The sequence below is a fragment of the Pyrgilauda ruficollis genome, unplaced genomic scaffold (assembly GCF_017590135.1).
Source record: "Pyrgilauda ruficollis isolate IOZ18807 unplaced genomic scaffold, ASM1759013v1 scaffold59, whole genome shotgun sequence".
Taxonomy (NCBI): domain Eukaryota; kingdom Metazoa; phylum Chordata; class Aves; order Passeriformes; family Passeridae; genus Pyrgilauda; species Pyrgilauda ruficollis.
In genome coordinates this window covers 3,568,803-3,593,969 of record NW_024527599.1, presented here as the reverse complement: position 1 = coordinate 3,593,969, position 25,167 = coordinate 3,568,803, and the positions used below count along the sequence as shown (strand labels likewise).

The 25,167-nt window shown below is 43.7% G+C and overlaps 1 protein-coding gene across 1 annotated transcript in view; it reads left to right on the top strand.

The window, feature by feature from the left end:
• The window catches only part of SPECC1 (sperm antigen with calponin homology and coiled-coil domains 1), a 54,211-nt gene extending 33,538 nt beyond the window's left edge, over positions 1–20,673 (top strand). Inside the window, exons 9-13 of the mRNA XM_041482534.1 lie at positions 799–949; positions 1,891–1,993; positions 14,389–14,505; positions 15,036–15,095; positions 15,803–20,673. Coding sequence (XP_041338468.1) covers positions 799–949; positions 1,891–1,993; positions 14,389–14,505; positions 15,036–15,095; positions 15,803–15,892 — 521 coding nt within the window. The 3' untranslated portion in view covers positions 15,893–20,673. The remainder of the gene's footprint in view (positions 1–798; positions 950–1,890; positions 1,994–14,388; positions 14,506–15,035; positions 15,096–15,802) is intronic.
• Positions 20,674–25,167: the final 4,494 nt, after the last annotated feature.

Sequence of the window (25,167 nt, the reverse complement as noted above, 5' to 3'; positions counted from 1 at the left end):
CCTGGCTCCATCTGGACTTTCTAGCACCCAGAAATAAGTCAAAGGGAGCTGAAGCTGAGATAAGAAGGAATTCACACCTCGGTGATTGGCGTTAATTGGTAATTATCATAGGGATGTGACTGAAAAAGGTGGAGAAGTTGTGTTCCACATCCAGTAATTTCTGATAACATGATGTGCAGTCCTGGCTTGTTACATCACCTCTTGTATTCATGTGCAGTGGGTTTTTTTACCATATAACAATATATATAATAAATACAGTATATAAATTACATAATACGTGTATGAAAAATACAGATGCATATGCTGTGAATATATTGAGCCTTCTCCAAGTTATGTCAGAGTGGATCTCAGACCATCATGAGGAGTAAGTGCCTTTCCTGGGCTGTGTTCAGGAGACAAGAGGCTTTCTTGTTACAAATCTGCTAATGGCAAAAAAGAAATCATTGTACTAGGGCTGCTCAGTCATCTGGTGAAGATATCTGGTGCTCAGCTTTTGAACCTTTGAGACTGCAGATTTTGGTATTTCCCTTCATTCACCTGAGGCCCCTACCCCCCAGCAGGAGTATCAATCACAGGAAACCAGGCAGCCTGTACTGTTGAAATCATCAAAGCCATTCCTTGCTGTGGTCACCTCTAATCTGCTCAAGGTTTCCTAGCCCCATGTGTGTTTAATGAACAAATGAGTACATTTGTTTAGAATCAAAACAACAGACTACATATTGTGTGCTGGGGTGGCAGGACAGTGATTAATCAAATTCTTCAGGCTGCAAACTGACAGCTTTTTTTGATTTCCCACAGACCTTCTGAAGGGGAGGAATGAAGAGCTGAAACCAGACCATTACCTCCGCAAAAGCCCCTCCCTGGAATCCCTGAGCAAACCCCCAATGGCCTTCAGCAGCAGGATGCTTTCCTCTACCCCCAGCTGCTTGAAACCCCAAAGCAAACTCAGGTATCAGCCCAATTTCCTGGGAAAAACAGGACAGTCCAACAGCATTACCTGGAACCAAGAGAAATGTTTTCATCTGGGGGATTTAATCTGGATGTTTCAATCTGGAGGATTTAATCTGGAGGGTCTCTTGTCTCCAGAGCAGACTCTGCTGGCTGGTCTTTGGGAATTACCAGGCTCTGTTACATCCAGATGTGAAAACTCAGATTGTAATGCTCACAGTTATCTGTGAAATGGGAAATGGGGATAGCAAGCTTTCAGGAGCCAGGAACAAGTACACAAGAATTCCATCATAAGCACATGTGGCCAGCCCTCATTATCTTGCTGTCATTTTGCTTGTTGTGGTGAGCTAAAAACCAGAGGCTCTGAGGGCTGGAGGAAATTTGACACAATTTTCTTCTCTCTTGAGAAAAAACATATATTTTCCTCTGATCTCCACCGTTATTTCCACTAGTAGAAGCTGTAGAGTGGAGACAATGTGGGTGTTTTGATTGTTGGCCTTTAAATGTCCTTAGCTATCACATTTTTCATTTTATTCAATAACTTGTTTTGCAGCAGCTCAACTGGTGTGAATTTACTGTTACAGATTCCTTAGGCAGTTTCTTTCGATTTTACACCTAAATCCTAGTTTTCAACATATAAAATAAAGTGATTACTTCAAAATTGTGTAGGCAAAGCTGGTGAAAATAATAGCAGAAATGTTTTATTAACACACACCCCTGGATATCCACAGCTTCTGTTTTTTCAGCTCTTCATGTGCAGTGACACCACCTTGTGTAAAGGAAAATACTAATTGCAAGCTCCAAAACTTAAGTCAGTTTGGTTTATGTTCGTGTTCTGTGCTGCCATTCTGCTTTGTCATACAGATATTAAAGATATTAAAAAAATAAAAATATAAAGAGATTAAGTGTATTTATTGTTTTCTCCCTTTTTCCCTGGTTTAGTGTGGAGAGAAAGGACCCCCTGGCAGCCCTGGCCCGGGAGTATGGGGGTTCCAAGAGAAATGCTTTGTTGAAATGGTGCCAAAAGAAGACTGAAGGTTACCAGGTAAGAGTAGGCACCTTTTAACTTTAATTACTTTCCTATAGTATGCAGTAAGCAGTCACTTCAAAGAAATATGAATAATACTGTGTGTTGATTTTTGCATGTTTACTTTTATGGGCTGTTTCCATCCTCGTCATTCAGATTTCTTTAACACTGCATTCCCAAATACTGCATTGCCAAAAGTAATTTGTACACAAACCCCAAAATATTTACTGCACTGAGGCTTGCTGATGATGAGAAACAGAGTGTATATGTGCAGCAGCCTCAATTTAACACCAATTTTTGCAAGTACATTCTAATATTTTTTCTGTAGGCTTCTGTGGGCAGTACATTATTGTGTGAGTTTTTTCTTTAGTCCTGTCTACAAAGCCAAAGAAATATTTCATTGTGCGGCCTTGACCAAATGAAACTCGATTTTACAAAGACTGCCTGAGATTTTCTCATTTCTTTGCAGAGTGGTTTTCACTCTTAATCAGGGTTAATGGTTTCTCCAGGTCTTGCATGGGCATTGCTGTGCTTTCCTGGCTGGTATTGGTGTGCAGTTAAGTTAAGCCTTGGGTTCTGGAGGGAAGGAAGTTACAGGCAATATTTCATCCTGTGGTAGATGCTGGATGTGCAGGAAGATCTTGGTTTGGTAAAATGTTGGGAGTTTTCTTTCTTAGGAATAATATTGTTTGTTACTTGGAGCAGAAGACGAAAGCAGTTATCACCACATGATGTGCACCCTGGAGCAAGTCTCTAATAAAAGCAGACTCCATCTTTTAAAGTCAATAATCAATTTTTTTTTTCTTCCTGAGCATTTCTTTATAAAGTATTAGCTGCAGGGTTCAGGAGTTTGGAAGAGAGAACAGTAGCTTTCCTTTCAGTTGTTTCTTAGCACTGGTGTGTTCATCTGGCTTGCAGCAATTTCCCAGAAGGAAGGTGCTGGACACAGCTCTGACTTCAGACACAGCTTAGAAAGAATAAGGCCAGGGTTAGTGTTTAGCCTCCAGTTCTGTGATACTGCCTCAAAGGCTACAGTGCTGTCCCCTGAAATTGTGTATTCTGTGCTGTGTTGATTTATTTTATATCTCCTCTACTAAAATTCTCCTGGGCTTGGATTTGAAAGTATGTGGGAACATTCCCACGCAGTCCTCAGAAAACAACTAAACAAAATACAACTTTTCCAAGTCTAACTTCTGCTAAGCCAGCAAACCCATCTCGAAAGTAATGCTTTCTCCTGGCAGTGTTGCCCTTTTCACTGTTAAAAGTGTTCTGTGAGCCTGCAGGTTACTTTCTCTGATTTACACCCAAGTTGAACTAAATGTATTGCTTTTAGAATAAAATTATGTGGCTTTGCAAATATAGAGGCCTGTGTGACATCTCAGGGTAGATATTAAAGTCAGAAGAACCAAAGCACAATCACAATATTGATTTATGGTGAGAATTTTGCCTCTCTATCTCAACGCTTTGTTTAGAGGAATTCTCTCTTGGACATTCTTCCTCAGCCTCTCATTCCCATTGCACTCTCTGCTGTGCATTCACTAACTCATCATGAACTTGCTTTTCCCAGCCCCTTGCACTCCCATGGTAAGGCTGATGTTAAGCTCCACAGGGAATTTTTATCATTCTTGAGTACAAGAAATGGAGTAAAGAACGTCATCCTCCTTCCTGCCTCAGCCGTGCAGGGGTGGAATGAGGTAATGAACTGCACAGAGCAGAGCCCTGATGACGTGCATGACTTCTTTTCCAGAGATAACACCCCTGTCTGTGAGGCATCATCTGTGCAAATTCCAGGATAATCTGTCATGTCATTCCTCACATGAAGCCCAGAACCAGGGGGAAGTTGGGATGCAGACTCTTTTCAGCCCTGTGACACAGCAGAATGAGAGCATTAAAAACTTGCTGCTTGGCTGCCTAACTTCTCTTTTTGGTGGTAAAATGTGTGATAGCAATTCCTCTTCTGAGCTGGGGGGAAAGAAAGAATTCCTTTCTGTTTAAATTATGATTTCATTAAGCAGCATGGGCAGAATGGATTAGAATAATTAATACTCAATAGCAGCTACTCCCCATGTCCTAGATTCCCCAAGAAAAGCTGGATGAGTGACCTAGGAAGGTATCTGGGGATAAGACCTAGGGACCAGCACACAAGATTCCACTTTTTAAATGCTTTAATTAATACAAAACTTATGCTATAGTTAGAAATTGTCATCCGCCTCCTGGCAAATATAGACTAATTTACTTTAATTTAGTTTAAGATCAAGTCCAACCATAAACTCTCCTTCCATGGGCTACAGTGGGAACATTCCCTGGCCTTGAACTTCAGCATGTTCCCCAGGAGGCAATCTCATAAAATAAACCAGGGACACTGAGGGGAGCTGGGGGAAGTGCAACACAAATTAGCAGTGGCCTGGAGGGTTTTGCTTGCTTTTTAAAAAAAGAAATTGCATGAGTTTACAGTAACTGAAGGGAAACATGAAAGCATCTATGTTTCTGTAATTGGCTATGTCAATTCTAAGATCCTTATTTAAACAGTGATTTGATATCAGAAAGATATGCATGCTAAGTAAAAATATTGAGAACATGAAAACAGTCACTGGAGTGAAAATAAAGTGGGAGTTCAGTTTAAGGACTAGGAGAAAAGCATTTGAAAATGGGATTGCATAAACTGTGACACAATAGATCTTATCATTTCAATTGTCATGTTTTGGTGCCCAGGTGAATGTTATCTGGCATTTTGGCCATTGATTCTGAATAACTGTGCAGGGGAGGTGCAAAAAATCTCAGTAGTAACAAGAATTGTGGTGAAGTCAGGCTTTGGACTCAGTGTCTTTGAGCAAAACTTTGGAAAATCTCCACCTTAAAACCCAAATCTAATGTATGGTTCCCTATAAGAACTGTGCAGTGGCACAGGCTCTGCCTGCCAGATACACAATTCTGCTTTCCTTCTGCCTCTCCAAGTTCGTTGACATCATGGTGTGTAATGTAGGGCCATGAGGTGACCAGGCTTGAGAAATGCTTTTGTGGCTCTGAAACTCATTTACCACAAATACTTCAAACCACAAAGCCTGCTGAGAGTAAGCTATTTGTGTTAAAATAGCTTTTTTTCTGTTGTCTTGTGGCTTTTTTTCATCTATTTAAAAAGATGATACATCCTAGCAGCAGTGTGAAGCAGGAATTGGGTGCCTCTTTTCTAGCAGGCTGGGTTCCTGTGAGCTGGAACTCCTGGATGCTGCTGAGAGTCATTCTTGTTGCATTATCACCTTCCATAATCATGTCATTAGTGACTGTGGTGTCATTTAAGTGCCCTGATTCTCTTTGCTCTCTGTGGAGACCATTTGTCAAGGGGCCAAACCTCTCTAGATTAAAGTCTATTGCTATTCACAGATGTATTGTGAAAACACAGAACTTTAAGAGGCACTTAACCCATGATCATTAGAATTGAGGATTATTGTTTCTGCCACACATGCTCTCTCTGGAGAGGAGAAGGAACTGCCACCATGTTAATGAATATGGAACTACTTTCATGCTCTTTTCAACCACTACACACCCTTCCTGTGGCCCAGAGGAAAAGAGCATCTGAGACTGGCTCTTTCCTCCAGTATATTTTCATGGTTATTCTTTTGTTGAAAGTGATGTTTGGTTTAACAGGACCTATTTGGGATCCACCACTTGTTGAAGATCCACCATCTCTTACAGTGAAGCTCTGTGGTTGTTTTAAACAGAAGAATGCTAAATAGGAGCAGACAGGGAATGTCCTAGAGCTGATAAAGGGAAATGGCAGCTGTACCTCTGGAAATGTTTGTATTTCATGTATTCTTGATCTGTGCTTTCAAGCCATTGCATGGTATCACACCCTGACCATGGCAGTGTCAGTGCATCAGCTGTGGATCAAGGCAGCTCTTCATGGAGCAGATACAAAAGCTTAAGGAGAAAAATAAAGCTGTTGCAGTATTTGCTGCTTGTCAAGTAATTCTAGCAAGAGACTGCTCGACTGGTGGCTTGGCAGTGGATGTAATATAAAGCTCTTTATCCTTTTGTGTTCAATTTAAACTCAGACTAATACCAGCTTTTTGTTTACGTATTTGTGGCTTTCTTTTTCTCACAGGAATGTGCATTTCTTTTCTCATTGTGCTAGGCAGTATTTCCTCCAAATCCTCCTTGTTCTCAAGCTCTATTCCGTGTTGTTAGCCCCTGCTTTTTCTGATGCTTTTTTTGCCTGGTTTGCTGGCTGGATGAGATCCAGCAGGGATTAAGTGTGACCCAAAGACGCACAAAGATGATCCCTTTGGTCAGGTGGTCATGGGACCGTTCTCCTTTGGGAGATGGACTCTGCTGGGACACATCACCAGGATGGCAATTTTTGGACTGCTAATGCGTCAAGCAGGTGCATTCCTGGGGCTGCACATTGTGAGGACCTGCTTTATGGGACATCCCAAAGCTCCTTCATGGCCAGTTGTACTTTAACACGCTCAGGTGGACAATGACACGTGCCCTGAAGTTCCAGCACCAGCCCTTCTGTTCTGAGAGGCTGCACAAGCTTACACAGCTCTGTGTCCACAGCACTTGTTGCATTTTAATATTTAGAAGCAGGATATGTGAGCAGTGAGTTTTTCCCAGGGAGTTATTAGTATATTCTGTGAGCTTCTGAGGAGTAGATGAAATTTCTGGCTCTCTGCATTTCTCTGATCTTTGATGAAGAGGAGGATGTTGTTGACTTTTCCTATCTGTACAAAAGTTGAAAGGGGTTTTGCTAATAGCTCTTGAGATAGGAGAGATTATCCTGTGTTTAAATTAAAATCGACAATATGTTGGTCAGGAATTTTGCTTCCAAGTCTGGACCATCTTTGTGACCTTGGAAGTCTTACATTATGGCATTGCCTTGATCTTCCTAGCAGTTAAACTATAGATCAGAGAATCATATAAGCTTCAGTAATATTTGGAAAGATGCTTTGATAAAAAGGGCAATCTTGAGAGATTTTAATTCATAAAAACACAGGCTGAAAATGTCAACATAGCCCAAATTTACTTTGCAGAATCAGAGGCTGCTGGCCAGAGCCTGCTGAGCAAGCAGGAAAAAGCATTATTTTTCTAAATAGAAATACTTATGGTTGAATGTGTACATGCAGCTTCTCTGTATGTCCCAGCTGAACCCAGGATTGGTGTCTGGAATTAAAATGAAGCAGCCAAATCATGGCATGTGAGGAATAACCAGGTTGATTACCAGTGTAATCACCCTTCTCAGTGATGCCAGTGCACAAATGTGCTTCCCCAGTGGAGCCAAATAACTTGATCCAAGCTCTACCTTTTTTCACATAGAGGGCTTTATCCTTTAAACAAACACAAGTCTCTTGATTGGAGGGATAAAATAAATGCAGCTCTCTCATGCGTAACTTTCTATCCTGCTGGGTCATTTTAAAAATAGCATTTACATTCTGTCCATCCCAAAGTCCAAGACACTTCCCTTGTGTTGCCTGGATGCACTGACAATCAGTGAAAACTCTGAATTGATTGGTCACCAGCTGGAACAGCTCCAAACTGGGAATTTAACTGGCAGGGAGCTGGGCCCTGCTGCTGGTCCACCAGTAACCTTTGCTGGTGGGACTGTGCCCACCTTGTTTCCATCCTCCACCCTGATCCTGCTGCAGTCTGCAGCCTGCCCCTCTGCCCAGGAATTCCAGGGCATGCCTAATCTCTGAATTCTCAATACAGATAATTAGAAAGAGCTGTGGGAGCAGCCAGTGTGGTCATTAGCAATTCTGCACCAGGGCTCCAGGCAGGAAGTAGCTGTGCTGCTGTCTTGGACACAGAGTGGAGCTAATTCTCCCCCCTCTCTCCCTCCCCTCCTCCCCAGAGTATCTGTGTGGTCCTTGAGCTGTGCTGCTGCATCTTCACTGCTGCAGCCTTGGGAATGAAGGGACACAGCCCAGTCTGTTTCTTCTCTGTGGCGTTCAGCACTGGTGTCATTTGGAAGAGCTGCTGAGAAAACTGATGGAAGTGGCATTTGTGTGGCAGGCAGGGAGCTGCCTTTCTGCAAGGGAGAATTCAGGCTGAAAAGACACATGCAGAGCAAAACCCAGAGCTGATCAGTGTCTAATTGGATTATTACAAGAGGGAGAACTCCTTAGTCCCTGGTTTTGGTGTGTAATCTACCTCTGCCTCTGCAGACAGAAGTGACTCCTGCTCTGCCTTCTCACAGAATGTGACTGGTGGAAATTACAGAAATACCACTCACACTTGATAAATACCTCTTGTCACCATTACCTCATCTCTGAAATGACCCAGACACATCCATAAAATTGCTTCTGCCTAGACCAGCTCTCATTTAGTCCTGTATGTTTAACAACCAGCCAGCTCCTTGTGAACTTGGTTTTATACATTTTCTGTCTCTCTTGTGCATAGCAGTAAATTAGGACCCAAACTGAGGAATATGTACAAACCCCTGTAACTTTACTAACCTTTAGTGAGACCTTTGAAGTAGGTGACATTTAGTAATGAGGATGCTGTCATAGGGTTATTTGCATTCAAAACAACTCAGATTATTTGCTAGGAAAGGTTCAAATTCATCCACTGTGTGTTATATGCTGTGCCAGCAGCTACTCTCAGCCCATGTTCACTAGAACTTGTTTTGATTATAAAAAGTCAGTCTTTTTGTATAAAAATGCAAACAAAAGGAGCAGTAAAAGGCACCAACAGAGCTGTTGGGCTCCTTGGGCAGGTTGCTTGCTCACTGCATGGTTGCAGGGATGGTTTCAGTGCCAGTAGAATCTTGCCTTGCAAGCAAAGGAAATAGGAGGCTAAATAATTACTTTATCACTATTACTTTAACTGTCTCCCATTTGCTACTACTTTCATTTTTTATTGTCATGAAAACTTCAGCCATTTCAGCACCACCTCTCCCTTGTAACCACATTATCAGAATTAAGCTGCCTTGAAGAGGTCCTGAACCACAGGGAGAAGGGGCTGAGTTTGAAAAGTGCACAGATTGTTTTAGAATGGCTTTACAATTTACTCTGAACAATGTCTGTAGGACAACTCCTGTCCAGATGAGCTTGTTTTAAACACTGAATTTTAGACAGCATTGTTCCACCTTTTCTTGCCAGTCTGCCTCAGATAGGAAAGTTAATATTTAAGAAAATTGGATCTGCGTGACTTTCTGGTGTCTTCTCTGGTTTTTGAGATGGAAATAGTTGGGAGCTGAAACATCTTTGTGTAGGATGCATAATATCCTTTTTTAATTTCCTCTTATTTAAATGTTTCTGCTCTGTGTAAATTCTATAGCAAATTGATGTTTGATGTTTTTGCGAAAAAAAAAAAAAAATACAGCCATAAATCCTCTAATATCTTGTCTTTGCTGAAGGGCTCATTAATTCACACTTACTGAAGCAAATGGTGAATGGTAAATCCGAAGCAGCACCTGTGGCAGCAGTGGAAAAAGGAGCAAACAGAGCCTAAAAATGTGATGGAAAGCAGGGATTCTGTATAAAAAGAAATGCAGTAAATGGCATGACTTTAAAAGAGCTGGCATCAGTTCCTTTTCAGTTCGTAGTGCTGTTATGACATGATTTAACTGCATTTTCAGAGAGCATTTTGTGATCTGAGCTCTGCTGTTCTGTGCATGTGTAATCAGCAATAAGATGCATGGCTAACTGACATGCTGAGAGAAGCATTAGAAATATGGATTATGGGATAAAAACACCACCTTTTAAAGAAATTTAAAGCAATTCTTATGGAGACTGCAGTTGGCTGGCCATTTGAACCAGGGATATTAATACAGGCTGGAGGATAGGAGGTCACCTGGCTTCCTTCCCAGTCCTGGCTACCCACTTAATCTCTCTACAATACATTGCTGGTTTGATTTCTTTTAATCACAAGGCATTACTTTATTTTGAATTCCATTTAAGAGAAAAAGATTGGTAGGAGAATTCAGAAAGCTTCCTGGTAGTAGATGGACTAAATGTGATGTACAAATCACTTCAGACTTGCAGCTCCCCATTGAAAATAGCTGTGTGCAGTTGTCATCTGGGTGTACCCTGCAATTACAGAAGAATCCAGGCAGCCTCTAATTTCAGGCATTCATGCCTTTCATCCCTGTTAACTGGACCTGACCACACTTCTCATTCACCCATAGTTCCAGTAGATTGCCCAGATGTTTCATATCTTTGCTGGAGCATTTCAGATGAACTGGAGTGTTTTTCTTTGTTTAGAAGGCTGAAAGGAGCCATCCTTTCAACCTCCTCATGTTGCTTCTTAGGAAGTGTTCAGAACTTGCCCAGTGAGAGCCTGAAGATTCCTTTGAATAGAACCTCTTTGGCTGGACCCTGTTAACCTGGCCCCAGCCAGTTAGAGTGTAAGAAATCAAATCAGAGCTGCAGTTTCATGCAGCTGTTGTTAAAGATGGGTAGGTTTGGGTGCTCTTTGGAAGTTGCCTGTCAAGGTACCTTGATGCATTTTGCTTTAGAAAGGTCAGAGTTCAAATATGCAGAGCTGTGGCTTCTGTTCAGACATGTGAATATATAAATGTTAAATATATGTAAATATATTGTAAATTGACATGTAAATATATCCATATAAAACCACTGAGCTGTTCAAGAGGAGCTGTGGGACCTGGGGAGTGATGAGCTGGAGGAAGCTGAGCCACTTGAGGGAAGCTGCTATTAAAAACAAGGCAATTGAATAGATTCAATAAATTGAATCTATTTACTCAATAGATTTCTTTTCAAGTATTTAATTTTATATTCTGCATGGGCTGAACCTCCATGATCAGCCACTCTGGCAGGTTCCTGGTGTGCCTTTCCATACCAATAACTTGGGAGAGGCAGGAAAGGATGCTGGATGCTGAGAGAATGGAATAATGATGCTCAGGTTGGATTTCTTGCAGGCTTTCTTCCTCAGAGTTCCAGGCTAGCTTCAAGCTGATTCATGTCTATAATTGATAATTCTGGCTCTCAGGGAGAAAATTATGACTCAGAGCCATTGCTGTGGGCACAGTAACACGTGCATAGTGGGAATATCTTGTATCAGGATTTTAACCTACTCAGACTGTAACGAAGAGTGCATGATGTCATTGTTGCTTTTTGCTTGGAGTCAAAGATCGAGTGAAATCTAATGGGGTGGTGGTTTTTTCCTCAGACAAACAAAGAATTGTTTTTAGTGAGAACAGATCACACAGATTTCCCTGGGTGTCTTTAGCAGGGCTCTCCAAGGGCTCTGTTATCTGCAGTAAAGATCCTGTTCCTGGAATGGGGGGCTAAGGTCAATCACTTCCAGGTGTTTTGTGTCTTTTAGGCTTGACCTGACACTAACATCCTAGATTGTACATTTGTTATCCAAATAACATTGCCTGGATATTTCTCTTTTTTAAAATGTTACTTTCATGTGCATAGAAACAGACCCTTCTGGGCACTTTGGTACTTTGATAGCTGTGCTCCCTGGTGTGCTTGCAGATCCCAGTGTCTCAACATTCCCAGTGCATGCAGAGGAGTTCACTTGTGAGCTTGAAGAGAATTGTTTCCACTGATTGGTGACACTTCAGGAGTGCTGAGGACAGACCCTAGGCTACCACTGACCACAGGATGTACTGTGACCATATGACAGCAAATTTTTCCCCTTTTCCTGTTGAATGCTTCACCTCAGTTTGATCTGAATGCCTACTCCATTTTCCCATTTCTCCCTGCACTCATTCTGATGGTTCAGAGTGTTTGCCATCCCTTCTGGGTGTCTCATGAGAAGCCACATGCAGTTTTTCAGAGTTTGGGGTGGGGGTTCTGCAGTGAGCACAGTGGGACACAGAAATCACCCTCCTGCAGCTTGGGGTTGTGCATTAACAACCAGCATGGACGCAAATAGCACAAATACAAAATAGCTCCCATATATTCAGGGACTGAAGAGGGAGAGAGGTGTGGCAGCAAGACTGAGACGCACTCTGCTGCCAAAATAATCAAGAGAAGGGAATAGTTTCCGAGGTGTTCATTCCCTAAATTGTTTTCCTTTTTTTTTTTTTTTTTTTTTTTTTAATGGCTTCAGGGGAGCCAGAGATCTTCCGAGAAATCAGAGTTGTCTCTATTTTGACTTAATTCCTCTTGGTTTGGTGGAGTGGGGAGGTACTACAAATAAAGCTGCAGTGTAGCAAAACACAGATCACTTTTCATTTACCATGTCCTTATATCCCAAACTGAAAAGTATCTAACGCAGAAGCCAAGAGGAAGTGCCAAGGAGAGGGGTTTGTACTGTGTATGAAATGGAAATGCATTTGTTAAAGAAAAAAACCCCAAAATTCATTGATTCTTGTTAGATGTAAAAATGGAACTGGGTGGGCTTGAGTATGCCTAGGTGTTTTTTATTGTACTGTGAACTGAACAGTTGAGCTGAACCTTTGAATGTTCGTTTTGGGTTTCCATTTAGGACAAAAATTTAGATTTGAGTTAGTTCTGGCTGTTGATTGTGGCAAACCACTTTGCAGCAGATTTCATCTGTGGTTCAAGCATGGTCAGCAGAACCCCATCCTTGAACTTTTGCTTGTTTGTAAGACTTTGATCCAAAAGTTACTGAGGATGACTGGCTGGACAACACTGTTGAGGAGGTGAGGATTTTTGGACCTAGTTTTGGTGCAGACATGAGCATTTCTTATGTATAGATATTGTGATTTGGGAAGAGAAGAGCTTTAGGTGTATTTAAAATTACAAAGGTAAGTAAAATTATTAAACTGGTTCTAGGATAGTGAAATACTGTGTGAAGGAGCAGTTTTGTATCTCACATATCTCATAGTAGCATCATGAAAATGAGATAGATACAACGTTCCTACACAAACAAGCTTTGCTATTTTGTCTAGTCCTGTTGCATAACTAAGGCTCTGTTTGTTCCTGTTTCCATGGCCTTTGGGAAAGAGGAGGAACAACCTCCATTTTCCATTTCTATCCTACAGTATAAAATGAGAATATTGGCATTTGCTGATAAGCTATTTGCTGATAAAACATATTGGCCTCAGTAAAAACACTTCTGTAACTTGGCAGTCAGTCCTTTCCCACTAACTGCAGATTGATAAATAGAAAGGAACTTGTTTGTCTGAAGCTTCAAGAAAGCAGAATAATCCAGCTCACCCAATTCCATACACACAAAGTTGGACTTCTAACTGAAAAGTTGCAACTTTATGGAATAGGCAATGCCAAGGCAGCTTTCAAAGCAAAATTTTTTTTTTTCTTGTGACAGTGTTCAGCCAGTGCCTCATTTTTGTATTGTCTCCACTGACAGATGTTAATAGAGCCCTACAACGTGGTGGCTGGTGCAGTGTGGGGATGTCAGCTGCTTTCTGAGCCCATTAGAGTTGTAGATTTATTACAAAGTATTTTAACCTGAAATATTCTCTACTGCTTAAATTTGAGTCATGTTTGGTTATGGACATTTATTACTAACTGGAAATCCTGTCTGACTGGACCAAGTCCAGGTTGGATAACTAATCAGTGAGGCATCAGAAGCAAGGAGCACATGCTGAAATAATTCCTGTCTGGGTTTTAGTGTCTGCATCAGCTGTTGTATGAGAGATGCAGTAAAAGCCTTGTCTTTGGGGGAGTCTTGAAAGAAAGGAGGAAATAGGCAACTAAAGAAAATGCAGGGGTGGGGAGTGTGAACTGAAGCTGAACACACAGGAGGATGTGGCTGCTGAGGAGGGTTGGAGGTGACTCCACACCTGCAGGAGGGTGGGAGAGGGTGCAGCTCCATCGTGTCCCAGAGCCTCCCTGCTCCAGCAGCTCTTGCTCTGTATCAGTTCACTGTTCTGTTTTTAGCTGCTATTTGAAGCTACAGCTGCAAGACTTGGCCATGGGAATTCCTGAGTGTGCTGGTATGGCCAGGCAGTGCAAACAGGAGCATCAGAAAGGTCACCTTGTTCACAGGAGCAGAACTGGGCCATGGGCCTGTTTCAGCTGCAGCTGTGTCCTGTGAGAGCATCCAGGGAAGAACCCCGAGTGCACTCTATATCCCCAGAAATCTTGTGGTTTAAAGGAGTTCTCTGCAGATGGGCTGACTTTAAAATACCATTTTCTGTTTCTGTAGTCACTGCAGCCCCCATGGTTCTGGACCTCAGCTGTCATGAACAGGGAAACTGGGCTTGCTTTGTGCACCTGAGTGCAGCCTTGTAGTAAGAGATGTGGCTGGCAAAGAACAATCCAAGTGTGTAGAAACAAGGGAAGGAAGATGGGTTTTGTCCATATAAACTCTCAACTCTATTAGACTGTTTCTTTCCAAATTTTTCTTCTTCACCTCCCTCCTTTTGGAGGTGGCAGTGGTGGGAGTGTCACCACAGATATTTCTAGCTCAGCTCTGGGGTTTTTGTTCCATGGCTGCATAAAAACTATTGTTTGGAGATTTTTTGTTGTTGTTGTGTAGCACTGTTCAAGGATGGCTCCTGTTTTCTCTTACAGAATATTGATATTACCAACTTCAGCAGCAGCTGGAGTGATGGGCTGGCCTTCTGTGCTCTCCTGCACACATATTTGCCTGCACATATTCCTTACCAGGAGCTCAACAGCCAGGACAAAGTAAGTTGTGTTGTACATTTGCAGAATTCACAGTGAACAGAATGGATGGAAAGGGGAAGGAAACCAACAATGAACTCCCAGAGAGAAATGCAGGGGCTGCTGGGTGAAGTCAGTGACAAGTTGGGTGAGTCCAGTGAGTGCTGCAAATAAACACAAAGACAGTTTATTATCTGTCACAGTGTACATTGTGTACAAGAATGCCTTATATTATTTAAAACCTCTGCAGAAACCTTTCACTCATTGTAAAGACAATGAGTGAACCCACGAACTTCAGTGGGTTTTCCCCCAGTTGTAACCAGTTTCACAACAACCTATTTGTCAAAAACAGAGGGTGTCAGGCAGAAGTAGATGAGCTGTTCAAAGACAAAACTTGTGAGTGAGTAAGACTCAAAAAAGAGTCTGCAGGCAAGTATGGAATCCAGGGGTTTAGTTTTCAAATACACCTGCTCATTTAAACTTACTGGGTAACCAGATGCAAGGAAAGGTTCAGGATGTTTGATGTTAATCCTTTTGAACTTCTGTTTTTACAGAAGAGAAATCTGCTGTTGGCATTTCAAGCTGCTGAAAGTGTGGGCATCAAACCCAGTCTGGTGAGTAACCTTTGAGCAAGGGGACATTTGCTACAAACACCGTTCCAACACCTTTCCTTGTTGCCATGTGGCCAGTGAGTGACCTTGCACTCAAAATGTCACACAGTGCTGGGGAGGGTTGCACCACCATCAGGATGGTGTTAGGAGAACTTCCAGAAAGATTTTGTAGAACCACAGAATAAATATAATTTGGAGGAGCTGCTGAAGGTCATCCAGTATTGATATGAGGGTATGGATTATGTCCTTCTTTTGAATTTCATCTGCAGATTATTCACAATTTTATGGACAGACTTGCCATATTACACCATTACATTAATGTTGCACCATTTTGTTTCCTTTTGTTTTACGGCTTTAAGAAACAGAAAGATGTTAAACTGTTCAAAAAAACTTTTCCAAAATTAACTATATGACAAGGGAGATAGAAGTTTAATATGAAGGGAAGATTATTATGGGGTTCATGAGCTAGATTCAGAAGCAAAGAAGCGTCAGTTTAAATTAAGTTGTATAGAGAGCTGATCTTTGATTGCAGATGGAAGAAATATTTTAGATTGTAGAACGCATTGAGAGATTTCAGAATTGCACTTGGCTAGTGGATCATTTCAGTGGTCCTGATGGCTGTAAGGGGCTCTGGAGTGGAAGCAGGAGTGTTGAGGGGGCTCAGAGGAGCTGTGCTGGGGTTGCCTCAGCGTGGTGCTGTGTCTGTGCAGGAGCTCAGCGAGATGATGTACACGGACCGGCCCGACTGGCAGAGCGTCATGCAGTACGTGGCCCAGATCTACAAATACTTTGAGACCTGAGCTGCAGAGCAAGAGGTGGACACAAGTGGGGAAGAGAACAAAGAATGCTACAGATGCACTCGATCACTTTAAAAACCTGCTTGCTCCTCTTCCACAACCAACCGAAGCTCTTAGTGTGAAAGGAAGCTCTTCCGTAGTTTTGATTCCATCTGGGACTGCAACCAAATAATTCCCTGTTGTCCACCTTTGCAAACCAAATCCATTGGTAAGTTTACTCCCACATGGAAATTGCAAAGCGTTTTCAAGCACACATGGGATATTTCTGAAGAGGATCCCTTGGGCTGACAACATTTGCCTTGACAGGAGACCTCCTACACAATGAAGTTTTAAGTCAATGTGGACTATGCTGGCACTCAAGGGAGGCTGGGAGATTAATATTAAATACAAAAGCTCACAAAAATGCTCTTCTTGCCAAAACATGCTTAACTCATCCCAAGTACATGTTGTTTTCTTGCCTCCATCTATTTTATAAAACATCCTGACAGATGCACTTAAGCTGTAGAACCTTAACCTGAGTTACTTTTGCACATCTCATCCAATAACTGCACTAATTTGCTATAGCATAACCAGCAGGATGGTAACAGGATCATTTGTAACTCAGAAACCACCCTCTGTTGATCACCAGTTAGTGAAATAACTCTAAAGATCCTGTTAGGTGCTGAGACTTCATTTCATCTCAAACAGAAATTATCTCTTTGAGGAAAAATCGGTTTATTACTCCAACTTCATTACTTGATTACTCCGGGAAGCCAGAGTTTGGTTTCCTGGCTGACTGTGCAGGCACAGTTATCACAGGAACATTGCAAATGCAGTTTAATAGCTTTAGCTTGAAAGGTGCCAGTAATCAGGTGAGCAGTACAGTGACATCTCATATTTTTTGTAGATTAAGTGGAGTAACTTCTTCCTTCTGTGTTGCTCCTGTCTGGTCAGCACAACTATGTCATTGCTGCCTAGAGGCAGGAATCTGGAGACATCCTGTGCCCTGGGCCATGAAATACAGCCCATGGGGCACTGGAACATGCTTGGAAGTGATGTCATGCTGAAAAGGAACACAGTCATATATCAGCACCAAGGGAAGGTGCAGCTTCACTCCACAGATGACAAACAATGTAACTGGAACCCGTCTGTGCCACGGAGATCAGGCGCCAGGGAGCAGCTCCCACCTCAGTAACACTGTTAGGAAAATGCCTGATGGACACTGCTAAGTGTCCATTATTCTGTTTCTCTCATTTCACCTGATGAAGTTAATTTTTGTGTTTGTCTCCAAGGATGGGAGCATCCAACAGGCTGCTGGATTTGGTCTAGGAGCAGGTCTGGGAGAGCATGTAAAGGCTGCCTGGCTGCTTCAGGGCATGCTGGTAGGAGAAAGTTGGGGTTTAGTTGCTGTGTTTAACCCTGATGCTTTGTGGACATTAATCCTAGGGAGCTAGGGATCATTCTCTCTTGCAAAAGATACTAGTGCTCACTGCTCCTGCCTCCTGGAAAAAGGCTTGTGAAATGGAAACAAGAGATTGCACAGAACAAAATTGGTTGCAGGCTTTCAAGGGCTTTGCAAGTGGCTGATTTCAGCCTCTGGTTCCCCATAGTGCTTTGTTGTTTGATTTGATTTTACTTTGTAATGCTATTTAATTAATAAACAACATATTTCAGACTTGGTGTTCTCACAGCAGAATACAGGATTCAGGAATAGATGGTAGAGCCCAGGGCCAGGGAGTGCTTTGAACAAAGAGGATACTGGAGGAAGGCAGTGCCTGTTCTGGGGGAGGAGAAAATCATCTCTTGCTCTTGATTTTAGTCTGAAATTTATTTTAATCCATTATTTTCCTCTGGGAATGTCCAGTTCCAATCTTTGGAGAGGCTGTGTGATAAAAATGGCCAGGGGAGAGCACTGACAGTGCCCTTGCACACTGGCTGTCATCCTGCACTGTGAGAAAGCAGCTGAGTGCTGCCACAGGCAGTTCCTTACAGAGGAGCCCTTTCTAGCTGGAATTCACTCTCCAGGATTTCTCAGCACACCCTGCTGTCCGTAGAGAACCCAAGATGAGTTGCTCTAAAATACAGGATAAGATGGAAGAGGAAAACTGTGCTGAGCAGAGTTCCTTGAGGTACTTGCACTGCAGAGCCCCATTGCCTGGTGGATGCAGCAGCTCTTTTCCCTGGAGGTGTCCCTTGGCAGGGATCCTAATTCTCTCCAACAGGCTGGAGTTCAAAGCTGGAATGAAGTCAGCACAGAAAATTCCATATTCCTCAGTGGGCTTTGGATTGGGCACTTGCAGGGATGAGAAAAACACTTTTAATTCCCAGTGTGTGGTAAACATCTCAAAGTCAGAGTAAATGATGTAAAAAAGGGAATTTTAACCCTGTGGTCACTGGAAGGATGTCCAGTGTGGCTCAGTGTCCACATGGTGTGTGTTACCTCCTGTGTGAGCATCCTCTGCTCCCAGGGCTCTTCTGACACTGCTCTGTTTCTCAAGGCTCACTTTACCCTTACAGACCATTCTGTGGGATCCAGCACCGTTTTTTTTTCCCCAAATGATTTGTGCAAAGCACTGTTTCTGTCATCTCTTTGCTGCTTCTTCTCCTGTGCCCCTCCCAGCAGCACAGACCAAACACTAATTCTACCAAATTCTAGTGGAGTATTCCTAATTTTTTTACTTAGCTAGGAGTTACAACACAGAGTTGAAGTAGGGAAGAAGATACTTGATTTTACCTTTTCTTCAATGTTACTGTTCTGTCCTCAGACCTGCAAAACATCTTATTTTGATACTTTGAGAGATGGTTTTCCAGATTATTTTTTTAAATTAAGAATATTGTTTATTTGTTCATTTAACTGTTATTGGGGAGGGTTCTTCCTTTTAAACCTTGCACAGTTACATTTCTAGACCTTGATTTTCACAAGTTGCTGTTGTTTTTTCACACTGCCTTAAAATTTCAATATGAATTTAAATTTATCCAATATGAGATGCTGCAAGCCTGGTTTTCAGAGACTCTACAGGCTCTTGTGAGACATCTCAGATTGGAGCAGCAAAATTAAAGTTCCAGCTGCCTTTAAAGTTAGGGAATTTAATTAAGTTAAGCAAGAGGGTATGTGGGTAGTCTTTATAGAAGTTCTAAGAATTCTCTGAAATGTCCTGGATGTGATGATATGACAGGGATGGTGTTGAGCAGTAGGTTTGCCTGAACTGCCTAAATCCTTTCTGACTTTGCCTCTTAGGAGTAATGGATCTTTCCCTGGTGTGCAGGCAGATAAATCTTGTCCCTTTCTCCCTGAATTGTTACAGGCACCACCTGGGGTACCTGGGGAGTCTGTGGGACTGCAGGGAAGCAAACAGCTGGTTTGGGATGAGCAGGTGAGCAGAAGGGTTAGGAAGGGGTTCCAGTGACATTCCATGGAGGGATGTGGCAGCGTGTTGTACTGTAGCGTAGGAGAGGAAAGGAGATTTGAGTGTGGGAGCTGCAGTCCTGCTCCTGGGATTTTGGGTGAGACAGAGAAGGTACAAATTGTTTAGTGGCTTGGGAAGGTACAGAGGTGTGAGGAGTGAGCCTGGAGTCAGCCCTGTGAGGAGGTTTTCTAGAAGGGCTGAGGAGCTCTTTCTGAAAGTTCCTGGTGAGACTGAGGGAGAGCCCAGAGTGTGAGAAGAGGGACAGGGACAGACACACCTGGGGCTCTTTGTCACAAAGGACAACAGAGAGTGTGTGTGGACTGTCAGCTTGAGGGGCATTCCTCCTAAGAGTGCAGCCTGGGGGTCTCAGCAGGTGAGGAGAGGACACAGCACAGTTGGCTGCCCTTGCCAGGCTCCCCTTCCTGTGCCAGTTGTGGCAACACAAAGGGGACGAAGACTTCCTGTTCTTCCTGCACTGCAGCAAGGCAACTGTGCTAAGCAGAGGGATTTGGGGCTTATGCAGGGTCCCTTTGAGGTTTGGCAGTTTTCTTTCTGTGGTTGGAAGTTGTTTTTTACAGGTTTTCTCTCTTGTTTTGTACACGCAACCAGTTCTGTGCAAGTTTTCTGTCCAAACCAAGTGCACTCAGGCAGAATGATTGGTTCTTCCCAGTTTGATTCCTGACCTGAAACTCTTCAAAATCCACCTTTTGGCTTCCCTGACTTTCCCCCTTCCTTGGCAATGACCACACAAGCCTGGGCTTGTTGGTTTGTTCATCCCTCCCTCATCCTGCTGTGCTGGGGGTCCCAGCAGCAAGGATCTGACTGGGCCAGCTCTTGGCAAAGCTGAGCCTTGTGCATCTGATCACAGACAGGGGCTGTATGGGATGAGATTATGCATTTTCCTGTCACAAGAGGGCTTTTTGCCTAAAAAGACTCAGGGCATGGAGCATTAAGACATTTTTAAACCCAGCAATAAGTTCTACTATGCTCAGCTGTGTTGGTTTGTACCAACTGCAGTGCCATCGACGCTCGCTCACCGACACGGTGCAGAACCAGCTTCTCACTGAACTGCAAGTAACTTTTTTTTCTCAACTGATGGTCTCTCCATTTTTGACTTGCACGTGTGCCAAGTCCCATTGGGCAGTGCTGGACACAATGTTTTTATTGACTGTTGGTCCAGGCTTGAGTTTGTCATATGGGATGATCACCTCTGACAGTTTTAGCTTTCCCTGTTGGGTACAGATGTTACATCGTAATCTAATTTATACAAAGAGCACATTAGAATGTACATACTAAGCATTGCAGATTTGGACATGCTAATATTTAAATATTAACATTATTAAAATGTATGATGCAAAATCTGTGTAATATTTCTAATAAATCTTTTTCTGTTTCTGAGGTTTGTTGAAATGTTTCAGTTATCTACATACAATACAAAATCCAAAGTATCTCCCATACCTGGAAGTGTTCAAGGCCAGTTTGGATGGCAGTCTGGAAGGTGAGGTGACAGCTCCCAGAGCTCAAAGCACCTGTGAGGCAGTGACAGAACATTGCAGAGGGTGAGCAGTGTGTGCACAGTGCCAGAAACATCCCTTGGAGTCTTCTGCAGCCACGATCCCCTCCACCCACAGAGCTTTCAAAGGTGCTGAGATCAAATTCCAGAACACTTTCACAGAGGCTGCTTTTGTCTCACAAAGGTGGTGGCAGCAGTACCAGAACAATCCAGCTGCCAAGTAAGCAAAGAAAACTGAGATGATAAAAGAAGTGGGCATTTAAAGCTCTTCAGGCCTCTCAGGTGTGTTTGTGTCCAGCTGGGCAGGTTAAACCCTGTGGGAAAAGTTGTTATTTGCATAACCCAAGCTATTTTGCCTTTCCCCACCTAAGTATTGTGTTTCAGCACTGGATTTTTAATGCTGGGCCTTAAATGATGCTCCCAGGCTCTGCTGTCTCTTTTCAGAGTACACTCCTGGTGCTTTGATTCATTTGTGGGGAAAGCTGGATTCTCTGTGGACATGGCCAGTGAGTGAGAGCCATGGATGGGCTTGGTTCAGCAAGAGACTGAAATCTAAAGCCAATATTTTCCCGGGGTGATTTGTGGGTGGTTGTAGGTGGGGTGAGAGGACAAGATCCAGGGCTGCTCTGTGGCTCAGTGTGCTTTCAGTGCCAAGTGATTCCTGGTGCTTGGAGAACGTGGATTGGTGTGAAAAGAAGAATTCCCTTCGTGACTGGTGCAAGGTGGAAGCCAGAACAGATGGAAGAGAAGCATAAGCAATGTGAGTAGAATAAAGAGTCTTCCAGATGGGCTGCAAAGGTCAGAAGCAGGTGGTTGAAGCCTCACAGAATTACCCAGTTTAATACTGGAGGACTCTGGAGTAAATGTCACCCAGGAGAGTCAGGTGGTGGGGGAGTCACTGGTTTTATTGAGCATAAGAGGAAGAAAATGAGGCTGTAAAATGTCAGCGTGGGTAAATATTATTCACACATGCAGAAAGTTAACTGCTTTCCCCTCTTAAATGCACAGCAATGACCGAGGCTTCATCCTCAGCCCCTCAGCAAGAGTTTAAGCTGGTTAAAGAGAAAGTAACAAGATTAAGGGAATTAACATGGGAGCAAATGCCTTTCTTAACCTGCTTCACACAGCTGCACACCTTCTGTGCAAAGCTCCCGTTAAAACTTCTCTTGGCTTTAAAAAAAAAAGAATTTGTAGCAGTTCAAACCTTTGTTCCACCTTGATGTGCTGTAACTTTTGCCTCCTCGGTCAGCTCATCCTTTGTCTCACAGGAAGCCACTCCCAGGCTCTAATCATGGAGACAAAGGAACTCCCCAGGTGAGCGATTCCTCAGGACATTCCCAACATTCTCCCAACGGGATGAAATTCCTGGGAAGTGAGGCTGCAACTATGACTCGTGGGATTTTTTCAGTTATAGAACATTTGTTACTTTCCTTACCCAAATTTGAACTACAATAACTACAACCAGGGCAGGTTCAGTGAAAGCCATGAATGAAAGTGTTCAGCCCAGGCAACCCAAATGTGTCTGAATAAAAATATTTTACTCATAAATAATAATCTCAACCCTGGAGAGCCCTTCTGGGAAGGGAGAGTTCTGTCTGAGGCTTGCAGAGGGGTTAATAATATTAATAATAAATAATATGCTATGGGATAGTGCAGGCCAGTTCTTCCCTTCAGCTGTGATTAGACATTGCTTTCAGAGGGACTGAGCTCAGAGGGGTTTTGACAGAGTCTTGCAAGGATGGAAACCACATTAACCAAATTATTGGGCTTTAACAGCACCAGGTTTCCATTTGCCAGTGGTTGTGGAGTGTGGATGAAACAAAACCCTCATCTCTGATGGAGCAATCCAGCAGGGGCTGTGCAATAACGACCTTGGGGTTCAGACAGCCTTTGAGTGCAGGTTCAGTGTTTGCTGGCAGCTGCCTGTGCACAGGAAGGTTGGTCCTGCCCCTGCATTTGCTCATTTGTATTTTTGTGTGTATTCTACAGTTTCCCTTCACCACAGCTAAGCTGCTCTTTAACCCCTGGGTGACCTGCCTGGCCCTGCCTGTGAAAGGAGCCTGATTTTTGGGGATCAAAAGTGGTTTTCAGAGCTCTGGCTGGGACCTGGAACACCAGAGGTTTCTGAGTCCTCTGACAGCTACAGATAATCTCAATAATAATAATAACAGATACTTATAAATCATGAGCTCATCTTGCACAGAGAAAGCCAGCTGAGGGTTTTGAACTAAATCTTGCTTTTCTCTAGTATTTGAGCATAATTCCATATTCAGAGCAGTTGTGTTGCACCCGTTCAAGACTTTCACTGCATTCATTTGGAGCTCCAAATGTCACATCTGTACATGAACCTGAATTGCTTTAAAGGCTGGGGCTGAGGACTCATTTCCCTGATGTCAGGGAGCAGAACCACTTCTCCTTTTGCTGTGAAGAGCTGATTGGGAGTGAAGAGGACACTCCGCAAGTTCTGGGCGTTTGAACTCGTGGAGGTTCTGCCCAGGAAGCAGCTCAGCTCTGAATGAAGCAATCACAGGTTGTTTGAATTGCAAAGGGCATCAGTGCCTGTCCAGCTTCTACGGAGCTGGTGTTGGCCTGGAAACACAACGCTTCCCATCGATTTCTCGGGGAGATTGGCTGCACCAGCTCCACCAGCATAAAGGAGACACTGGGCCCAGTACCTGCTGGGAGCCCCGTGCAGGGCTCAGCACTGCTGGGCTTGAGCAGCAGCTTTGCTTCACAAATCCTGCTGGAAGAGGCACTTGGCTTTCCACCCCAGAAGCTGGTTAGTACACAAAACCAAACACAGAGGAAAAAAAAAAAGAAAAGCTTCTTCAAAATGATGTTCTCATACCTTGGACTCTGCTCAGCCAAAATCCTTCCTTTTTAATTCAACTGCTTTGGTGGAGCCGTTTATGGTTTTTGGTTTTTTTTTTTTTAAGTCCCGTGGTGACTTCTTTGTTTTCTAATGAAACAATTTCTAAAGAATTCACACACCTGCATTGTTGTGAGATGAGTTCTTGCAGATAATTTAAAGCACCGGTTTGAGATTCCAGGATAATACCGGCTTATTATCTGGCAATGACCCTGGGGACTAGGAAAATCCAAGTTTGTTCATCCACCGTTTACGATCTTAAGTTTTTCTGTTTGGTTTTCCAAGGGTTTTGCCGAATGATTGAAATCTCCAGTATGGAAATAGCTTTCCCTGGAATTTCACTCTTTGTTTTCCATCTCTTCCAGCAAAATGCCTGCAGCCCTACAGTTACCAACCTCACCCTGGGCCATTCCTCTCCTCATAATTTAATTCAGGGCTCATCAGGAGCCTTTGATGTGCTAATGCTCAACACAATGTGGGCAATAAACATGCAGAGGTGCCTGCAAGTCATCCAAACCCATCCATTCCTTTCACCTGGCTCGGGCAGACCGAGCAGTTCGGCCTGTCGCTGGCAGCACCATTTCAAAGGCGGTTTTTGTACCTGCTCTGTGGTTTAGGGGTTGCGTTGTGTCTTGGGAATCCTTTCTTGGAGTCGGGCTCAGGACGGGCTGTGTCTTGTCCAAGAAAACAGCTCAGAAGTACCAGTGGAGGCTTGAGTGGGGATGGGGCTCGGGAGGCAGTGCCAGCGCTGCCAGGCTGGTGGCACTGCCTCTGTCCCTCCTGATTTCCCATTCCCCCGTGTCGCGGGCAGTTCTGGGGTGGAGCTGCCCTCCACGGGAGGGGATGGATGGCAGCTCCTCTGCTTGCAAAGGATCACCCCCAGTGCTGGGCTGATGCCCTGCACCACTCCAGAGGCAGCTCTGCCCACCACTGCCGCACTCACAGGTCCATGCAGGGCTGCCAAAGCCAATATGATGATGTGCCTGAAGCAGCAGGGCAGATTGACTTCTTGTATGGCATCCACCTTTATTTTTGATAGCCAGATAATATCTGTGTTGCTTTGCAGCAGATTCTCCCACTTCAGTTCTTGTTCTTTAACTCAGTGGGCTTAGAGAGGAAAATTTATTGTTGAGGCTGCTGAGGAGTGTCTGAGCTGGCAAATCTGGCTGCGGGACCAGCAAGAACATCTCGTCTCTCACTGGCTCGGGAGGTTTCTTCGTGCTCAGACCTTGTCCGTGGCTGGCCGGGCCCTGGCTGGCTGTGTGTGCAGGGATGTGTTACTGGGGCTCTTCTCCAGCTCTTTGTGGCCGGGCCAAGAGCGCTGGAGGTGTGAAGGCACAGCTCGCTCGGGAAGTCCTCGGAGCAGCCGGAGCCTGCTCAGGAGAGATCACAGGGGCTGCAGGAAGAGCTCGGCCTCCGAAGCGGCAGCTCCGCTCCCCCGGGACTCAGCGACAGAAGGAACAGCACGTACGAGGCCGGAGGGCTCCTGCCAAGGCGCGGGGACAGCGGC